At 46.0% G+C, this 15407-nt stretch overlaps 1 protein-coding gene across 4 annotated transcripts in view; it reads left to right on the forward strand.

Annotated features, from left to right (window-relative positions):
• Window positions 1–695: 695 nt before the first annotated feature.
• Window positions 696–15407, forward strand: part of LOC133515129 (centriolar coiled-coil protein of 110 kDa-like) — a 53196-nt gene continuing 38484 nt past the window's right edge. The window contains exons 1-14 of one of the 4 annotated variants that reach the window (XR_009798965.1): window positions 696–1110; window positions 1567–1718; window positions 3367–3555; window positions 4162–5335; window positions 5422–5543; window positions 5759–5903; window positions 5975–6084; window positions 6173–6289; window positions 6852–6953; window positions 7031–7147; window positions 9505–9578; window positions 9713–9778; window positions 9904–9960; window positions 11454–11541. Coding sequence is in view for 3 of the 4 variants with exons in the window: in XM_061847437.1 (XP_061703421.1) it covers window positions 858–1110; window positions 1567–1718; window positions 3367–3555; window positions 4162–5335; window positions 5422–5543; window positions 5759–5903; window positions 5975–6084; window positions 6173–6289; window positions 6852–6953; window positions 7031–7147; window positions 9505–9578; window positions 9713–9778; window positions 9904–9960; window positions 11454–11538 (2763 nt within the window). In the remaining variant the exon portion in view is untranslated. Of the gene's footprint in view, window positions 1111–1566; window positions 1719–3366; window positions 3556–4161; window positions 5336–5421; window positions 5544–5758; window positions 5904–5974; window positions 6085–6172; window positions 6290–6851; window positions 6954–7030; window positions 7148–9504; window positions 9579–9712; window positions 9779–9903; window positions 9961–11453; window positions 13224–15407 lie in introns of those variants that run through there. The other 3 variants (XM_061847437.1, XM_061847438.1, XM_061847439.1) reach the window with 3 other exon arrangements.

Genomic DNA, 15407 nt, shown 5'->3' on the forward strand with positions numbered 1-15407 from the left:
TTTACGATTATTATTTTTCATTAATGTCACTATTTTCATGAGTATAGTTGTAGTGGCGGCACGGTGCGGCAGCTGGTAAAGCGTTGGCCTCACAGGTCTGAGGACGCGGGTTCGATCCCGGCCCCGCCTGTGTGGAGTTTGCATGTCCTCCCCCGTGCCTGCGTGGGTTTTCTCCGGGTGGGCACTCCGGCCTCCTTCCACGTTCCAAAAACATGCAACATTAATTGGACGCTCTAAATTGTCCCGAGGTGTGATTGTGAGTGCGACTGCTTGTCTCTATGTGCCCTGCAATTGGCCGGCGACCAGTTCAGGGTGTACCCCGTTGACAGCTGGGATAGGCTCCAGCACTCTCCGCGACCCTCGTGAGGATAAGCGGCCAAGTAAATGGATGAATGGCTTGACTCCTTTTACTTACACCTGAAAGCAGAATTACCATTTGGGACAGAGCCAGAATAATTATAGTGAACATGTTAAATGTGTTTATATATGATGTCGAAGGACTGTTGTTGGTGTTAAATTTAGGATTATTAATTTTTGTTGTTGTCGCTATTTTCACTAGTATAGTTCTAGTCACCTGTAACTATTGAAGCATACAAATGTGAGTCGTTATTGGAGAGAAGGCAATTTCAGCTTTTTTTTTTTTTTTTTTTTTTTTTTTTGCTGTTCACCGTCATGAGCAGATCAAGTGGCAATTACATCACGCTCCATTTATCCAGCTATACCTCCTTTACTATCTTTTAGTTATTCTTGTCCTTGCTTGATTGTTTATTGAAAGAGAAATGTTGTTTTTTTTTTTTCGTATGAAATAGCAGTCAATTTGTTTTTCTATAAGTGATTCCAATTTTACCGACAGAGAAATGTGTGTCACGAGGAGACCAATGTTTGGCTCAAGCATGTTGGAACGCGGCCCGCGTGTTGTTGCTAGGAGGCGCTGTTGTAGCCCGGAAGAGGGACGACGACGGCGGCGATGGGCGAACCGGGAACGCCGCGACAAAATCCACGTTTTTCATGATTGCCGTGGCTGTGGCGTTTTTACACAAACGCACGCCGCCGGTGTATGGTCACCAAAGAGCAAAGGAGGAGAAACGTCGCGGTTTGTTCGCTGCGCGGGTATGAATGGGATGGGCGGATCAGCTGTGTCATGTGTGCGGGCACATCTGTGCTACTACAGCATCCCGAAATAGCTGCACAAACATATTTCATAGGTCGTTTTTCACCCATTTATTGACGTGTCATAATATTTAAATGTGGGTCAGCGGGAACCCGCCTTGCATTAATTATAGCTTGACTGACTGACCCAGCAAAGGGTGTCATTGACCTTGGCTACTGCGAATGTTGTTCATTTTTAAAAAGGGGATTGAAAAAAAAAAAAAGAAATAAAGAACATATAGTTGTTGGCAGACCGTTTCTGAATGTGCGATGAGTCAGGCGAGCAAGGGCAGGAATTTGATGAGAGTGATGAAAACAACCAAAAGCAGACAGAGCCTCCCTTTGTTAACCCCGCGCCTGCAGTCCCATCCAGTATTGACACAAGCGTGCGTTCAACTCTGCATTCAAATCCCGCAGAACGCGTGTGGATGGAAAGCTACGAGGAATTCTCCTCGCGGAGTGCGGCCACACTGCGGGAGGAGGGCGAATTCGGGGGACGGACGCGTGAGGCCGTCGCGGCGAAATCATCCGTCATCCTCTTCTGTGGAAAAGCTGTCCTGTCCCCGCTGGTAAGGAGGACGTCAACGCAAGTGAGACCTTCGGGGGTATCTGTCATTAATCCATCAGACATCATACATCAGACATGTGACCAGTGTTCCCTCTAATTTTTGGCGTGTCTGAGCAAACACGAAGGCCGTGAGCGCTCCTTTCGACCACTGTCAGCAACATCAGATGTACGCACTGTGGCCAATCGGTGTCATCCATTGAAGTCACACGGCTCATTACATTCCCGTCAGAACATTTTTAAGAACAATTTTGTGTTTTTGCAAACTTACACTGTAAATCACAACAAAATACTCTACAATACAAATACATACTAAGCCAACTATAAACTTGAAATGTCACTTCCCACTTTGTTTCTTTTTTTTTTTTTAAACCCACAATGATATTCCCCGTCTGTTTTTCTAGTTGGAAAACTGAATTATTGCTTGCAGAATATCTTTCGCAATGCATGTTGAAAGCTGCCCAAACAGTTTTAGGGTTAATGTTATGTTGCCTCCTATATTTAAAATACAGAATTAGCTTTTTGGGCAATGTATCATCCGTGCTTTCATCCTGGATCAGGCTATGCCAAGGTGGAATTTTAACATTATACACCATCTCATCCTGTACTTTCTACTTTGGCTTCAGACCAGACCATTTTAACTGAAAAAAGAGAAAATCTATTCCAATTTCACCACTTTTTCTTCTATTATTCACATACCCCGGTGTTTGTAATTATGAGTGTACCGCTTTAAAATGGAGGGGAGGGGCAGTGTCAGGTAAACTAGGAAGTAGAGTGTGTGGCTCGGTGTGGCTGAGCAGCAGCTCTTTGTGAGAGGCACAAAAACATCAGGGTGTAGTTCACTACGCCGGATCCGTCATCCTCTGCGCTGAGAGTGTGCGACAAGTGCGCAAATGCGCAGTTGCGCAGCTGAGAGGGAACATTGCACGTGACCTCTGAATTCTTAATCAGATAAGCAAGCGCTTATCAGGGAATGGAAGAGTAACCATCGATAAGAAACATCAAGTCTGTCTTCTGTGTCACATCATCTTATTTTGACCATAACTAATAGTACAGAAAAAGAATGAATCCGTTTTTGGGAGCATTTGGTCCAAATCTGAACCCTCTCGAGAAAGTGGCCTTTTTGTGTGTGTGTGTGTGGGGGGGGGGGTGTCAATAAATCATAACACTCATCCAGAATCCTAACAATGACTGTGCCCTTTGACCTAAAATCTTAATCCAGAAACCTAACCCCATATCTTGACCCCAAATCAAACCCCCAAACCATGACACAGAACCTTAACTTTAATATTGACGACCCCACAAAGCTAAGCCCAAACCCAAAAATTAAGTCCAAACCCCAACCCTAAACCTCACCCCAAACTCTCACCAAAACCTTAGACCGACCCCCAAGCCCTGCCTGGCCTCACGCCACAAGAAGGAAAAATAAAAATTGACATTCATGACTGACTTCCAATGAAAACACTTCACCTTAAAAGTACAAAGAATCTAAAACAAAATAAAATACCAGCAGCATACTGCTTCCTGTTGAAATAATCACTGCTCTTATTTTCCTCAATTGTCTTAACGTGATTTTATTTTTAGCAATCAATGGACGAAATTTTTCGCAATGAATTAATCCAACTTTGAACTTGCGTGTCTTCTTTTTGCAGATGAGCGAAGAGCAGCGGGAACAGATGCGCGACCTCCGGCGGAGGGCGACGCAGCTGGAAACGGGCCGGCGGAACCGGCAGAGGAACAAACCTTCGGCCCCGGTTAGAGACATCCCCGCCAGTTGTTCGGCGCAGTCGCAGGGACGCACGGGGTCTGCGACAAAAGACGGCAACATACTGACTTGCAAGGTACATTCAGTGCAGGGCCACAGTCGCCGGCTGAGCAGGACAAGTGGGTTAGACTAGATTGATGTGTATACTAATTCAAAACAAGAAAAAGTTCACGAATTTGAGTTCTTCACAATGTAGTTTAGAATCCGTAGAATCTAGCAGCAACAATGTGGGTCCCAGAATCCCTTGAGACATTTCCAGACTTCACAAAAGGTAGTCACTGACTTCAGACTTCCCCAGCGGACTTACATGTAATTTTATTGTTAGCCCGTTTTGTCCACTCTACTGAAACTCTTTGGTTTGCTCATTAGGCCTGTGCCGTTACTTCAGTCAGTCTGGAAGTCCAAAAACAGGTGGCCTCTGTCCGTTCAGACTGCACTGCTATCGATTAAATGACGGATACGGCTGTAAAAAGCAAACTGGAATTTCAGGTCTTGGTTAACATTCAACTTCAAGACAGGGAACCAAAGAGTGGAAGTGGACCTTGTTTGCTTAAGTATGTAATGGTTTGTTTTCATACTGCTGATAGTGGTTTCTAGGATAATTCTCTAAAACAGGCCTAGTTTATCCATTGTGGTACAAAATATATGCACCCTGCCATTTTCTTCCTCTTTCACTTTGTAGTGTGAACACCTTGGACAAATCACAGGTTGTCGCAAACGTAGTTCATTGGAAATTTTAATCCCGAAACAGACACGTCAAGAACCATGTGGTGACGCTGATAATTCACCGAGTCCCAGAGCAACAACACTCAGTGGTTACAAACTGATCACTGACACACCCAGACTTCCAGAAGACCCAGCATTTGGTGTTCAAACTAGCAAGCGGTCAACTAGCCCCGTCCTCAATGGTCTCAGTACCGGGGACGAGTTCAAGTTGGAGACGGAAGAGAAGAGCGATGAAGACGATCTGAGTATGTACAGCCTTCTCAAGCAAACAAAAGAGGACGTCAGCAAGGAGCAGAGTCAGGACAGATTGAAAGTTAGCATTCCGACACCTTCACCTGAGGCCGTCTCAGAGGCAGAGATATGTAGTCCAAAACGTGGTGTTGAGTTTGGCTTTAGTTTGCACCACAGTCCCATTGGCCCTCCTAAGAGTCCCGTCCATCAAAATCTGTATCATCCCGGTCCTCAACAGCCCGTATCGCCTTGTCTTCTCGATCAGTACATTCGGCAGCCCAGCCCAGAGTCACCTTTCAGCCCTCGGATTCAGAGACGTAAACCTCGGCCGTTCTCCACGGGGAACCTCCACATGGTTTTCCCAGGAACGCCGTGGGAAGGAGCATGTCGGTCAGATTGGGACGAAGCCCTCTCGTGGTCTCCGGATCACTGGAGCTTAGTGTCAAGCAATGGTGTGGGGGCTCAAAACAGGCGGGAAAATCATCAATCTGGTCGTTGCGGCGTCAGTCCAGTGCGGGAACCCCATAGCCCCGTGAGCCCCTCACTGCCTAGCCCGATTGCGCAACATGACCACCTATCATCAAACTTCCGTCGGCGGTGCCACACCTTGGACAGTCAGCTGCACACCGACCAAGCTGGAACCCATCGCATTGACCGCAGTCAAGAAAGAACGCCTCGCTTCATGGCGGGAGTCACCATGCGCCCCTCCGCCTGGCGCAACTCGGCCTCACTCATGAGCAAGTCGAGCTACGTAGAGAATCCATCGCCGAATCTGCGGAGGCCTCACATCTGCCCCCAAGTCAAGCTCAGGACAGAGCCTGATGATCCTCGAGGGCCTCGTGATGAAACCTCACCAATTGGCCTCAGAAATGCTGCAGACCCACATGCCAATAACGCAGGTGTGTGATCGTTTGCTCAAGAACACCCGAGTGTAAATCGTTTTAAATGGTGTGCCAAAGTTGTACGTTCCCGTTTTGGCACACAGAGGAGATCAAGAGGCGAGCGCAAGTTCTGGAGGACATGCAGAGGCGTCTGGAGGAGGAACACGCTTTACAGATGTCACTGCTTCTGGCTGAGCAGGAGAATGAGCAACAGCGCCTCCGTCTGGTGAGCATGTGACAAAACTGAAACTCGTACAGGGAACCAGAGTTCCGTTCCTTTGAGGGAGATGTAATCTCAAGTTGCCTGCAAGTCGAATTTGCCGACTAGTTCATTGTGTGCCGTTCTTAACCCTAAGACCTCGCCTGCCGTCCGTAAACTGAGGACTTTCTCAAATAAAATACTTTCTGACAAAACTCCCAAGTGTGTCTGTCCAACAAAAGGAGCTCGAAGAGACTGAACGAAGTCTGAGGGAACAGGAGTGTGAGAAAGTTCAGTACTCGGATACTTCACAGTGGAAGCGTGTGCCCGGGAATGACGGACTTCCGACTGCCAGCTCGTCCGCCTCAACGCCGGGACACGGTAGAGGTGCCGCATCAGTATGCCCACTTCTAACGCTTATTTGGATGCATCACCGCTTGTCTTTCTTTTTTTTCTAGGTCTTTCTAGTCCAATTAGTTCTAATGTGACCTCTCCCTCCGCCCAGTCCCCCGTTTACTTACGAGGGCCCACTTGGGCAGCCCACAAGCCTCAAGCAAGGCTAAGTCAGGTAAGCACGTGTGCGATCACTGCGAATGCATTTCCTCGACCCCGATCCGTGTTCACATGTGTCCAGTAACGTCGCGGTTTGTCCGCAGGTTCTGAAAGCAGAACAACAGCGAGCGCTGTTTCGAATCGGCGCCATTGCCCGTGGCTTCCTCACACGGAGACTCCTCAAAACTCACAAGGTTCAGCATCTGCGGCAGACCATCTCGGTGAGGCCCGAACGTAACGCTCACCGCACCGTCTACGGCGGCACGCGGTGGAGATAAGATTCCTGCCGAGATAAGAAGTTCAGTCGTTTTGTGCGCGTTCGACTTGAAATTCATCGTCCAGTTCACAGATAACGAGGAGCAAAAAAAAATAGAAACACTCATTTCTTGAGTAATCACGTCTACAAATGCCGAAATTTGGTTACACAGCTTCAGGTGCTTGTCAGTAACAGATTAAGACCGACAGAATAATCCGTGTGGCTGACTTCCAATACCCACCATAAGTGTCGTTCAGGAATGCAGTAGTGGGAAAAGAGTAACAAAATATCCTATCAAAACGAAGAAAATCCTGGATCAGGACTTTTGCACGGATCCACTGCGTTGCAGAATTCAGTTTAGCAATCGACTATTTCAGTCATGAATGTGTTTGGAAAACGTTCACTAATGTCACAGACATCAACAGACAAATGAAAACAAAAATCATATTCCACAACGATTTGGCAGGGATAAACTGGGCTCAAACCTGTTTGTGATGTTTTGTGGGGGGTTTTGTGTGTCCTGACAGGACACGCAGGAGTTCATTAGTTCCTTCCAGACGGAGGGTCCGCAGAAGAGAAGCACTTTCTCCGCACAGGATCTCTCCCTGCAGGACAGAGTTCAAGCCCACGTACGAGTGCGCCGCGAGCGGCAGCTTTTCTTCCGTCTCTTCCGTTAACACGCGACTTGTCCGTTTGGCCTTCTCAGTTGCGCGCGGCCCTCTACGACATCCACGAAATCTTCTTCGAAATACCGCTGGGGGATCGATTGGCACTGCTGCAGCAGGATAGGGAGCTCTGTGCCGAGAAGAGGCAACGAGACCTGGTAAGCGTCGGGGGTGGTCCGTGCCGGTGTGACGGTCCGAGCGCTCCCCCGTGCTGAAAAGTCCCCTTGTGATGAATGGGCATGCGCTACTAACAGGGGAACTCCGGGTACGTAGCAGACGCTTACTGGGAAATCTCCCGGTCTCATAGTTCCCCTTCTTCAACTTAGAGGGAGCTAACATACGTTATAACCGAACCCGAACTTAACCTTAAAACAAAAGTTGAGTAAAAAAAATACATACACATATATGTACGTCCGCTGTGTTCATCTTTCTGAGACTAGCGAGCATGAACACTCGGCGACAAGTTGTCGATGGCACATGTTGAAGCATGGATGGGGACGTTTCAGACTGGCCGCAAGTTTACAAAATGTGCATTACTCACAAAGAGACTTTTCAGCAGCGGGACCGCTCAGACCGTCACCCCGGTTTCTAGCATGCTAGCTCTTAGCCTCCTAGCTGATGTTGACATTTGCAGTGCATTTTGTTGGCAACTCCTAAAATTAAAAATGCTTCGGTGTTCGAATGGCAGTGAATAAAAACAAAAAAAAGGAAGGCCAAATAGTAACGAACGCATCAGCAACGGGGATTTGTTTAACGTCCAAGTTGAAATTTCGGTGCGCAACAAAAAGTCTGTTGAAGCACATGAGTTGTCCACATGGTGGTGCTATTGTTAAGCCCCACATTGTGAGTTCTAGTTGGCATTAGTCAGGAAAAAAAAAGGGAACGGTCAGCTAAATACAGTATATTTCACACAAAAAAACAAAACTATTGAACCAGAAACATTTTAAACAGTTACGAAACCTTAAATAGTTCAGAGGGTATCATTGTCACTAATCTTAACAACTAACCCCAAAAACTTGTTCCTTCAAATGTGAACATTTGCACACAAGAACCGTTTAAAAAAAAAAAGAAATTAACCCAAAGTCCATTTTCACTGGGTAACACTTCCCACGTCCCAAAGTTATAAAAAGTTAAAGGTCCCTCGCTCCAACTTGGCAAAACGGGCTGCAGAACCACAGAAATTTTAACTTGGCAGTACTGTTATGAACCCTGAATAAGAAATAAGATACCGACCAACATTAACAAATATCAAAGACTATTTGGTGCTTTTGACTTGAAATTTGTAACACAAGTCTTGAGCTTGGGGGAAGCGGAGGGGGGGGGGGGGGTCTGTTGTGCCATAGACGTTTTCTCCGTGTCAATAAGCCACCAAAGATATCAAAATTGACTAAATGTGCCCCTGACTACATTCACGTGTTTGATTTGTGGTTTTCAGTACTGCGGCGCTGTTGTGCAATAAATATGCAAGGGCTGCTTTTTGCTTTGGATTTTCATTTCTCATAAAAAGCAAACGAGACACGGTAACGGTAGAGGTGGGACCGCATCAGGGATCCGCGCTGAGCCCCTTCCCGTTTGCGGTAGTAATGGATAGGCTGACAGATGAGGTTAGACTGGAATCCCCTTGGACCATGATGTCCGCAGATGATATTGTGGTCTGCAGTGAAAGCAGGGAGCAGGCAGGGGAACAATTAGAAAGATGGAGGCACGCACTGGAAAGGACAGGAATGAAGAATAGCCGAAGTAAAACAGAATACTTGTGTGTGAATGAGACGGGCGGAGGGGGAAGAGTGAAGCTCCAGGGAGAAGAGATGGCGAGGGTGGATGATTTCAAATACTTGGGGTCAACAATACGGAGCAATGGTGAGTGTGGTAAAGAAGTGAAGAAACGGGTCCAAGCTGGCGGAAGGTGTCTGGTGTTCTATGTGACAGAAGAGTCGCCGCTTGGATGAAGGGCAACGTTTATAAAACAGTGGTGAGGTCGGCCACGATAAACGGATTAGAGACCGTGGACAGGAAGCAGAACCGGAGGTGGCAGAAATGAAGATGTTGAGGTTCTCGCTTGGATAGGATTAGAAACGAACTCATGAGAGGGACAGCCAAAGTTGGATGTTTTGGAGACAAGGTTAGCGAGAGCAGACTTCGACGCTTTGGACATGTTCAGAGGCGAGAGAGTGAGTATGTTGGTAGAAGGGTGACGAGGATGGAGCTACCAAGGAAGAGAGAGCGAGAGGAAGGCCAAAGAAAAGGGTGATGGATGTTCTGAGGGAGGACACGAGGACAGTGAAAGATGCGCGAGATAGGCTTACATGGGAAAAAGATGACACGCTGTGGCGACCCCTAATGGGTCAAGCCGAAATGAAAAAAAAAGAAGGAGAAGACGACAAAAAGCAAACGAGTGAACCAATTACTTTTTGTCTAGCAAAATTGGACACAAAACCACTTGTAAATTGCATCTTCCACCATTAACACCGGAGTGCCTTGTTGTAAATCTGACCTGCGTGTATCTGTTGTGAAGGAGAAAGCCAAGAAGGAAAAGGAGCGAGCTGTCCTGTCTGCCGCCACCCAAAGATCTCTGGACCGAAAAAAGAGGTAATGTACGGAACGAAAGAAGAGAAGAAGGGGGAAAAAAAGTCTCTTTGAATGGAGAGCCTTTCCCCCCGATTGTTTATGTTCGTAGTAATGCGATCCAGCGCGGTGACATCACTGTGGGCTCTCGCTTTCAGGGAGGGGGAGTCGCCGGGACAGGCTCGAAAGGTGATGCACAAGCCCAAAAGTCCAACTCCCATCAGGTACCGGGTCACAAAAGAAGCCTACTCGACCTTTTTTTACTGTCGTCTTTTGGCTTTCCCAGTTCCGCTCTTTAGTGTTGTCTCCCCCGTGCCTCGAAATCTGGACTGATTTATTCCTTTCCCAGAGTTCAAAAGTCCAGCCAAGTCCAAAAAGGTGTCCCGAGCCAGCTCAACCGCCAGGGGTGAGTTCATGTCTCATTCACTCTACGCTACTTAACTGTTGGCTGCCGCGCTGCAGTGGATAGAAAAAGTAGCAGGGAAGAAGAAGAAGAAGCAGCAGAAGAAGAAGAAGAAGAATGGAGACTCCCGGAATAGAAATGCCAGCTCGCGCTGACGTAATAACACGAGAGCCGCGTTTGTCTTTTCGCAGTTTTTACACGTGAAATATGGCAGACACGCATATTTGGGAGGCGTCCCTTGTCCGAAAAGCCCTTACTGTATTCATTTTAGTTTGGATTCATCTGGTTTTGTTCGGAATATTAGTTAACGCGAGGATCAAAGGAAGGTAAATTGCGTTCCAGTCTAATAATGAAATTATACAGAACATCATTGTCATAATTATCGGTGACTATTCGTGGTGGGAATCTGACCGTGAATAGTATAAATCTGCCGATAATTGATGTCATTATAATGACATTTTTTTTTTTTAAATCCATCTATCGATTAGCTCCCGCTTTTATGGGTTGGGTCACGGGGGAAGTAGCTTCAGCAGGGATAGCCAGACTTCCCTTTCCCCAGCCACTTCTTCCAGTTCTTCCGGAGGCGTTCCCAAGCCAGCCCAGAGGCATAGTCTCTCCAGCGTGTCCTGGGTCGTCCTCGGGGTCTCTTTCCGCTGGGACGTGCCCGGAACACCTCACCAGTGAGGCGTCCGGGAGGCATCCGGATCAGATCCGCCAGCCACCTCATCTGGATCCTCTCAATGCGGAGGAGCAGCGGCTCGACACTGAGCCCCTCCCTGACGGCCGAGCTTCTCACGCGTTCTCTAAGGGAGAGCCCGGACATCCTGCGGAGGAAGCCGCTTGTATCCGGGATCTTGTTCTCGCGGTCACGACCCACAGCTCATGCCCGTAGGTGAGGGTATGAAAGACGTCCCTTATTTTGTGTAGTCTTGGCCAATGTTCCCTCTAAGATGCGCCACTTGTCGCACACTCTCGGGGCACATGAAAACCGATCCAGCGCAGTGAACCACGGCCTGACGTCTTTTTTTTTTTTTTTTTTTTTTAAACACGGAAGCACACCGTCTCCAACAACGTGCTTCTGCTCAGGCTATTTCTTCTTCCTAGTTTACCTGACACCGCCCCCCTCCACTCTTAAAGGGGTACGGTCATAATTGCAAACAGAACACACACCCACAACTTGATATTTGCGGGCATGGCTGACCACACGCGTACATTTTTCAAATGTGAGTGACTTCCTGGCATTTCAGTTGAAAATGCAAAACTGATTTTTTATGTGGGGGTCAAACTCATTGTTGTAGCGGGCTACATTGTAATTATGGTTTAGGGCTGTTATTTAGGTTTTAACGAGAATCATGGAAGTTGACTGACATGATTTGTCTTGGCTGATCTGGCCCCCGGGCCTTGAGTTTGACACCTGTTCTGTAGCCCTAGCTCCAAGTTGATGGATTGAAAAATGGCAGACATTGATTGATTGTTTGTGTGTGGCGCCCCGTCAGGAGCTGGTACAAAAAGACCCCCGACGCCAGGGTGAAGCGCACGGACAACCTGAAGAACCTGAAGAAGCAGCACTCGCTCGGCTAACAGGTGGCAAACACGCCTCGTCGCATCTTTTTAGAATATAGTAGTACATAAGACGCAAAGTTTGTTTAGCATCCATTAGTTGCCCTCGATGACCACATTTGGCAGAGTTGACCATTGAGAAACCTCCCGCTGAATGTTTCAAGTTCTTCAGTGGTTCCTTGACTAGGGAGTTGAATTTGTTCCCTCATCACGCTCGCAACTCAAAACACATGTTTCTCAAATCATCTTTCTCTGTTGTAATGTCAAATAATATGAAGTTATACGCGACACAGTACATTTTTGCTGCTCACCTGAGAATCGGGACATCGCCTCGTATCATAATCCGTCGCTAGCGCTACTGGATTTCGCGTCTTAAGTAAACATCAGAGTTACCCTAATTCCCGGCCTACAGGGCGCACCTTATTATAAACCTGACCCAGTACATTGGTAAAGAAAATACCATTTGGTACATACGCCGCAGCTGTGTAAAAGCCGCAAGTGCCCGCGTTGAAATACGAGATATTAACAAAGAAAGACAGTACACAGAAAGAGCTCAATGCTAGCGCGGCGCTAACGCTAGCGCGGCACTAACATTGGCGTGGCACTAATGCTAGCGCAGCACTGACAGGGCTGGATAAAAAAACAAAACACTTAACGGTAAAAATCACGTGAATTATGTTAATTGTAATTGAAAAAAAATACATGTAAATATGTCTATATATTTATCATGATGTTCATATTGTGAAAACAATTTTTAGGTTTTGAAGTAACCTTTCAGTAAGTGTGCTATGGAACAAAAGACTCGAGTAGCATAACGTGCGAGGCTTCTAGTAAGTTCCTTGCTAAATCCTGCGGGACGTGTGCCTCAAGAACGACGCCTTTATTATTTATTCGACGTCGTCGGACACGCGTACTGTACAGTATTCACAGTACAGTAGCGCCGGAAGTAGACCCGCGCCACGGCCGCAAGTTGCTTGGATGGATGAGAAAGCGTTTTAAGGGCTTGGAGTCTACGTTTGATTCTTTTTTGTTTTGTTTTGTTTTTATGGTATTGAAATTGCCTTTTTATTCATGCATATATTTGGTCTTCAGTGTACACCAAATGAAATCTGAATGTATTTGTTTACATAGCTACACTTTAGTGCCGCTCTATTATTGCAGTTACGGTCCAACGTTTCAGTTTTGGAGCTGGAATGGGGCATAAAAAAAAGTATTCAATGAATAAATTAAAAGTATGACATCTTTATTCTTATATAAGTAATGACCCCCCCCCCCCCCCCCGCCGCCCCCCATTACTACTGTATTTGATTCTCCCTTTTTTTCTGAATTTTATGACTTTCCTGCAAAAATGTAACTTTGTTGGAATATTTCAACTTTTTTTTTCTTCAGTCTGTGGCCTTTTACACTTCAAAAGACCAAAAACCGGTCTTAAAGTAACCTCATCAATACAGTACCGATTTACTGCATATGCTGTAATTTTGGGATTATGATTCAAACATAATTAACTAAAAATGAAGAAAAATGTGTATGGAGGGAACCGAGATGTCACAAGGTCTCGATGTCTTAAATACGAAACAAATATTGAAGTACACGTAAACATGTCAAATGTATTAATCCCACGTTTGTGCTGTGATGACGTCCGCTGACTGAAATTGCTTTTTAATTTCAATGTTTTCATTTCGACTGTCGATTTGGGTATATTTTGTATGACCACAATAAATTATGAATAGGAAATAAGTTTCAAAAATCCTTTTTTGACACTGAATGGGCTGATTTGTTCGGATTTCTTGTTTTATGATGCGGAGTGAGCAAAATTCCCCCATTTTCGGACTTTGCGAGCCTCCTTTTGCTTGTAATTTGAAATTTGGTTCCATTTTTCCGTCGTACCCTTTTTGTGAGTTGTCCTTCGTCCCTCGTGATGCTTCACTCGACACGCACGGAATGAGCCGGAAGATTGTGATCTTCGTCGGTTACCCGGTAACCAAACACGACCGATCCGCTTGGGAACACGCCCTCTATGCGTTCTTCCGCGGCGGCTCTTTTAGTCTCACCCTCCAAACGGGGACCATAAAAGGCAGAGATGCTGCGTGATGGATGGCACCAGGTGCCGGTCCACCTCGTCCCTGCAGTTTCTCCCGTTCACACGTGACCGGCACGCCACCTTCCGTCTCCCAGCGCCGCTCCTTCCGGGCCGAAAAACACTTTTCTATTTTCTTTCTTTCTTTCTTTTTTTTTTTTTTAACAAAAACTGCTCCTGAGCAACCGACCAAAGGCACCAAAAACAAACTTTTTGGTTTACATTGAAATATTTGTAATAATAATATATATATATATTTTGTCACAAAACCCATACAGAAAATACTGGATTTTATATTGGGTTGTTCACAATACACTTTGATTTAAAAAAAAAAAAAAAATGAAGTTGGAAAAAAATTACTGAAAAAAAGATAATAGTAAATTAAATAAATTAAATTACAGCCTCAACCTCGACAACCTCGGTTCTCGACCACAATCCGTTGCAGAAGGCGGTTCGAGAAACCGAATTCTTCAAAAAACCGAATCGATATTTCCCACATCTGTGTACAGAGGTTGCGTTGTACACGAAAACAAGACTCGTCGTGGATCAGATGGTCACGCCGCAGGCATTCTGTTATTTCCCCCCAAACTGCTCCTTAGCAACCAACCTAAGATACCAAAAAACAAACTTTTTGGTTGTTTTCAAAGCTTTTTTGGGGGGGGGGGTCACAAAACCCATACAGAAAATACTGGATTTTAAAATGGGTTGTTCACAGTACACTTCGATTTAAAAAAAAAAAAAAATTAAGTTGGGAAAAAATTACTGAAAAAAAGATGACAACCCCGGTTCTCGAGCACAGTCCGTTCCAGAAGGCGGTTCGAGAACCGAATTGTTCAAAATACCGAATCGATATTCCCCACGTCTGCGTACAGAGGCTACGTTATACACAATAACAACACGCGTCTCGGGCCGCGCTCGTTACGTTATTTTCAGATTTTTTTCGCGATGTGTTCGAATTTACAATAACAACGCGCGTCGTGGGTCAGCTGGTCTGGCCGCGTGCGTTCTGTTATTTCCGGGTTTTGTTTCGATTTTCGTTCGAAAACAAGCAAAAAAAAAAAAAAAAAATCTCAAAATTTCCGTTCGAAAACCGATTTGTTCGAGAACGGGGACGTTCGAGACCCGAGGTTGTACTGTACACAAAAGGTACAATATATGTAGACATTATTGGACATTTTCAACATTTCTGTAAAAAGACAGTCATGGATTAAAGTCTTACAGTAATATTAAATACTGCTGCCTATTTTTTCTTTCTTTTTTTTTTTTGGTGAACACTTTGAGGTGGTGTAAAATGTTGGCGAGCCATTGGTTGAAGCAACAAAAAATGTGCCAAAAAAACACGATTCCCCCCCCCCCCCCAATCATTCATTCATTCATTGAATAGGAACCAAAGCGTCAGCCAGACTGAGAAGGACCAGCGCTCGTCTTCCCGACGTCGACGGCGCCGGCCGGAGCGCTCTCCCGACCTCGGGATTCTGGGAAAGAGAACACTGTCGCCTTTTCTCGCGGCTCTTCTTCCATCCCCTCCCTCGCTTCTCACGTCCAACTTTTTTCTTTCGCTCTCTTCTTCCGTCTCAGCGTGACACCCCGCCGCCTGGTCAATCCAGAACTGTCGTTTTCACGCCGGGCCGGAATTTGAGGGATCTTTTTATTGGAGACGCCGAGAACGAGAGCGAGCTCGCTCCATTGTTGCTATTTTGCAAGAACGCGAGAGCGTCATTTTCAGTCTCGCAGTTTGGATCAGTATAATCGAAGTTGCCTGTAGGAAAAGAAACAAACAAAGATTTTTGAAAAAAAAAAAAAAAAAAAAACA

This window comes from Syngnathoides biaculeatus, chromosome 16 (assembly GCF_019802595.1).
Source record: "Syngnathoides biaculeatus isolate LvHL_M chromosome 16, ASM1980259v1, whole genome shotgun sequence".
Classification (NCBI taxonomy): domain Eukaryota; kingdom Metazoa; phylum Chordata; class Actinopteri; order Syngnathiformes; family Syngnathidae; genus Syngnathoides; species Syngnathoides biaculeatus.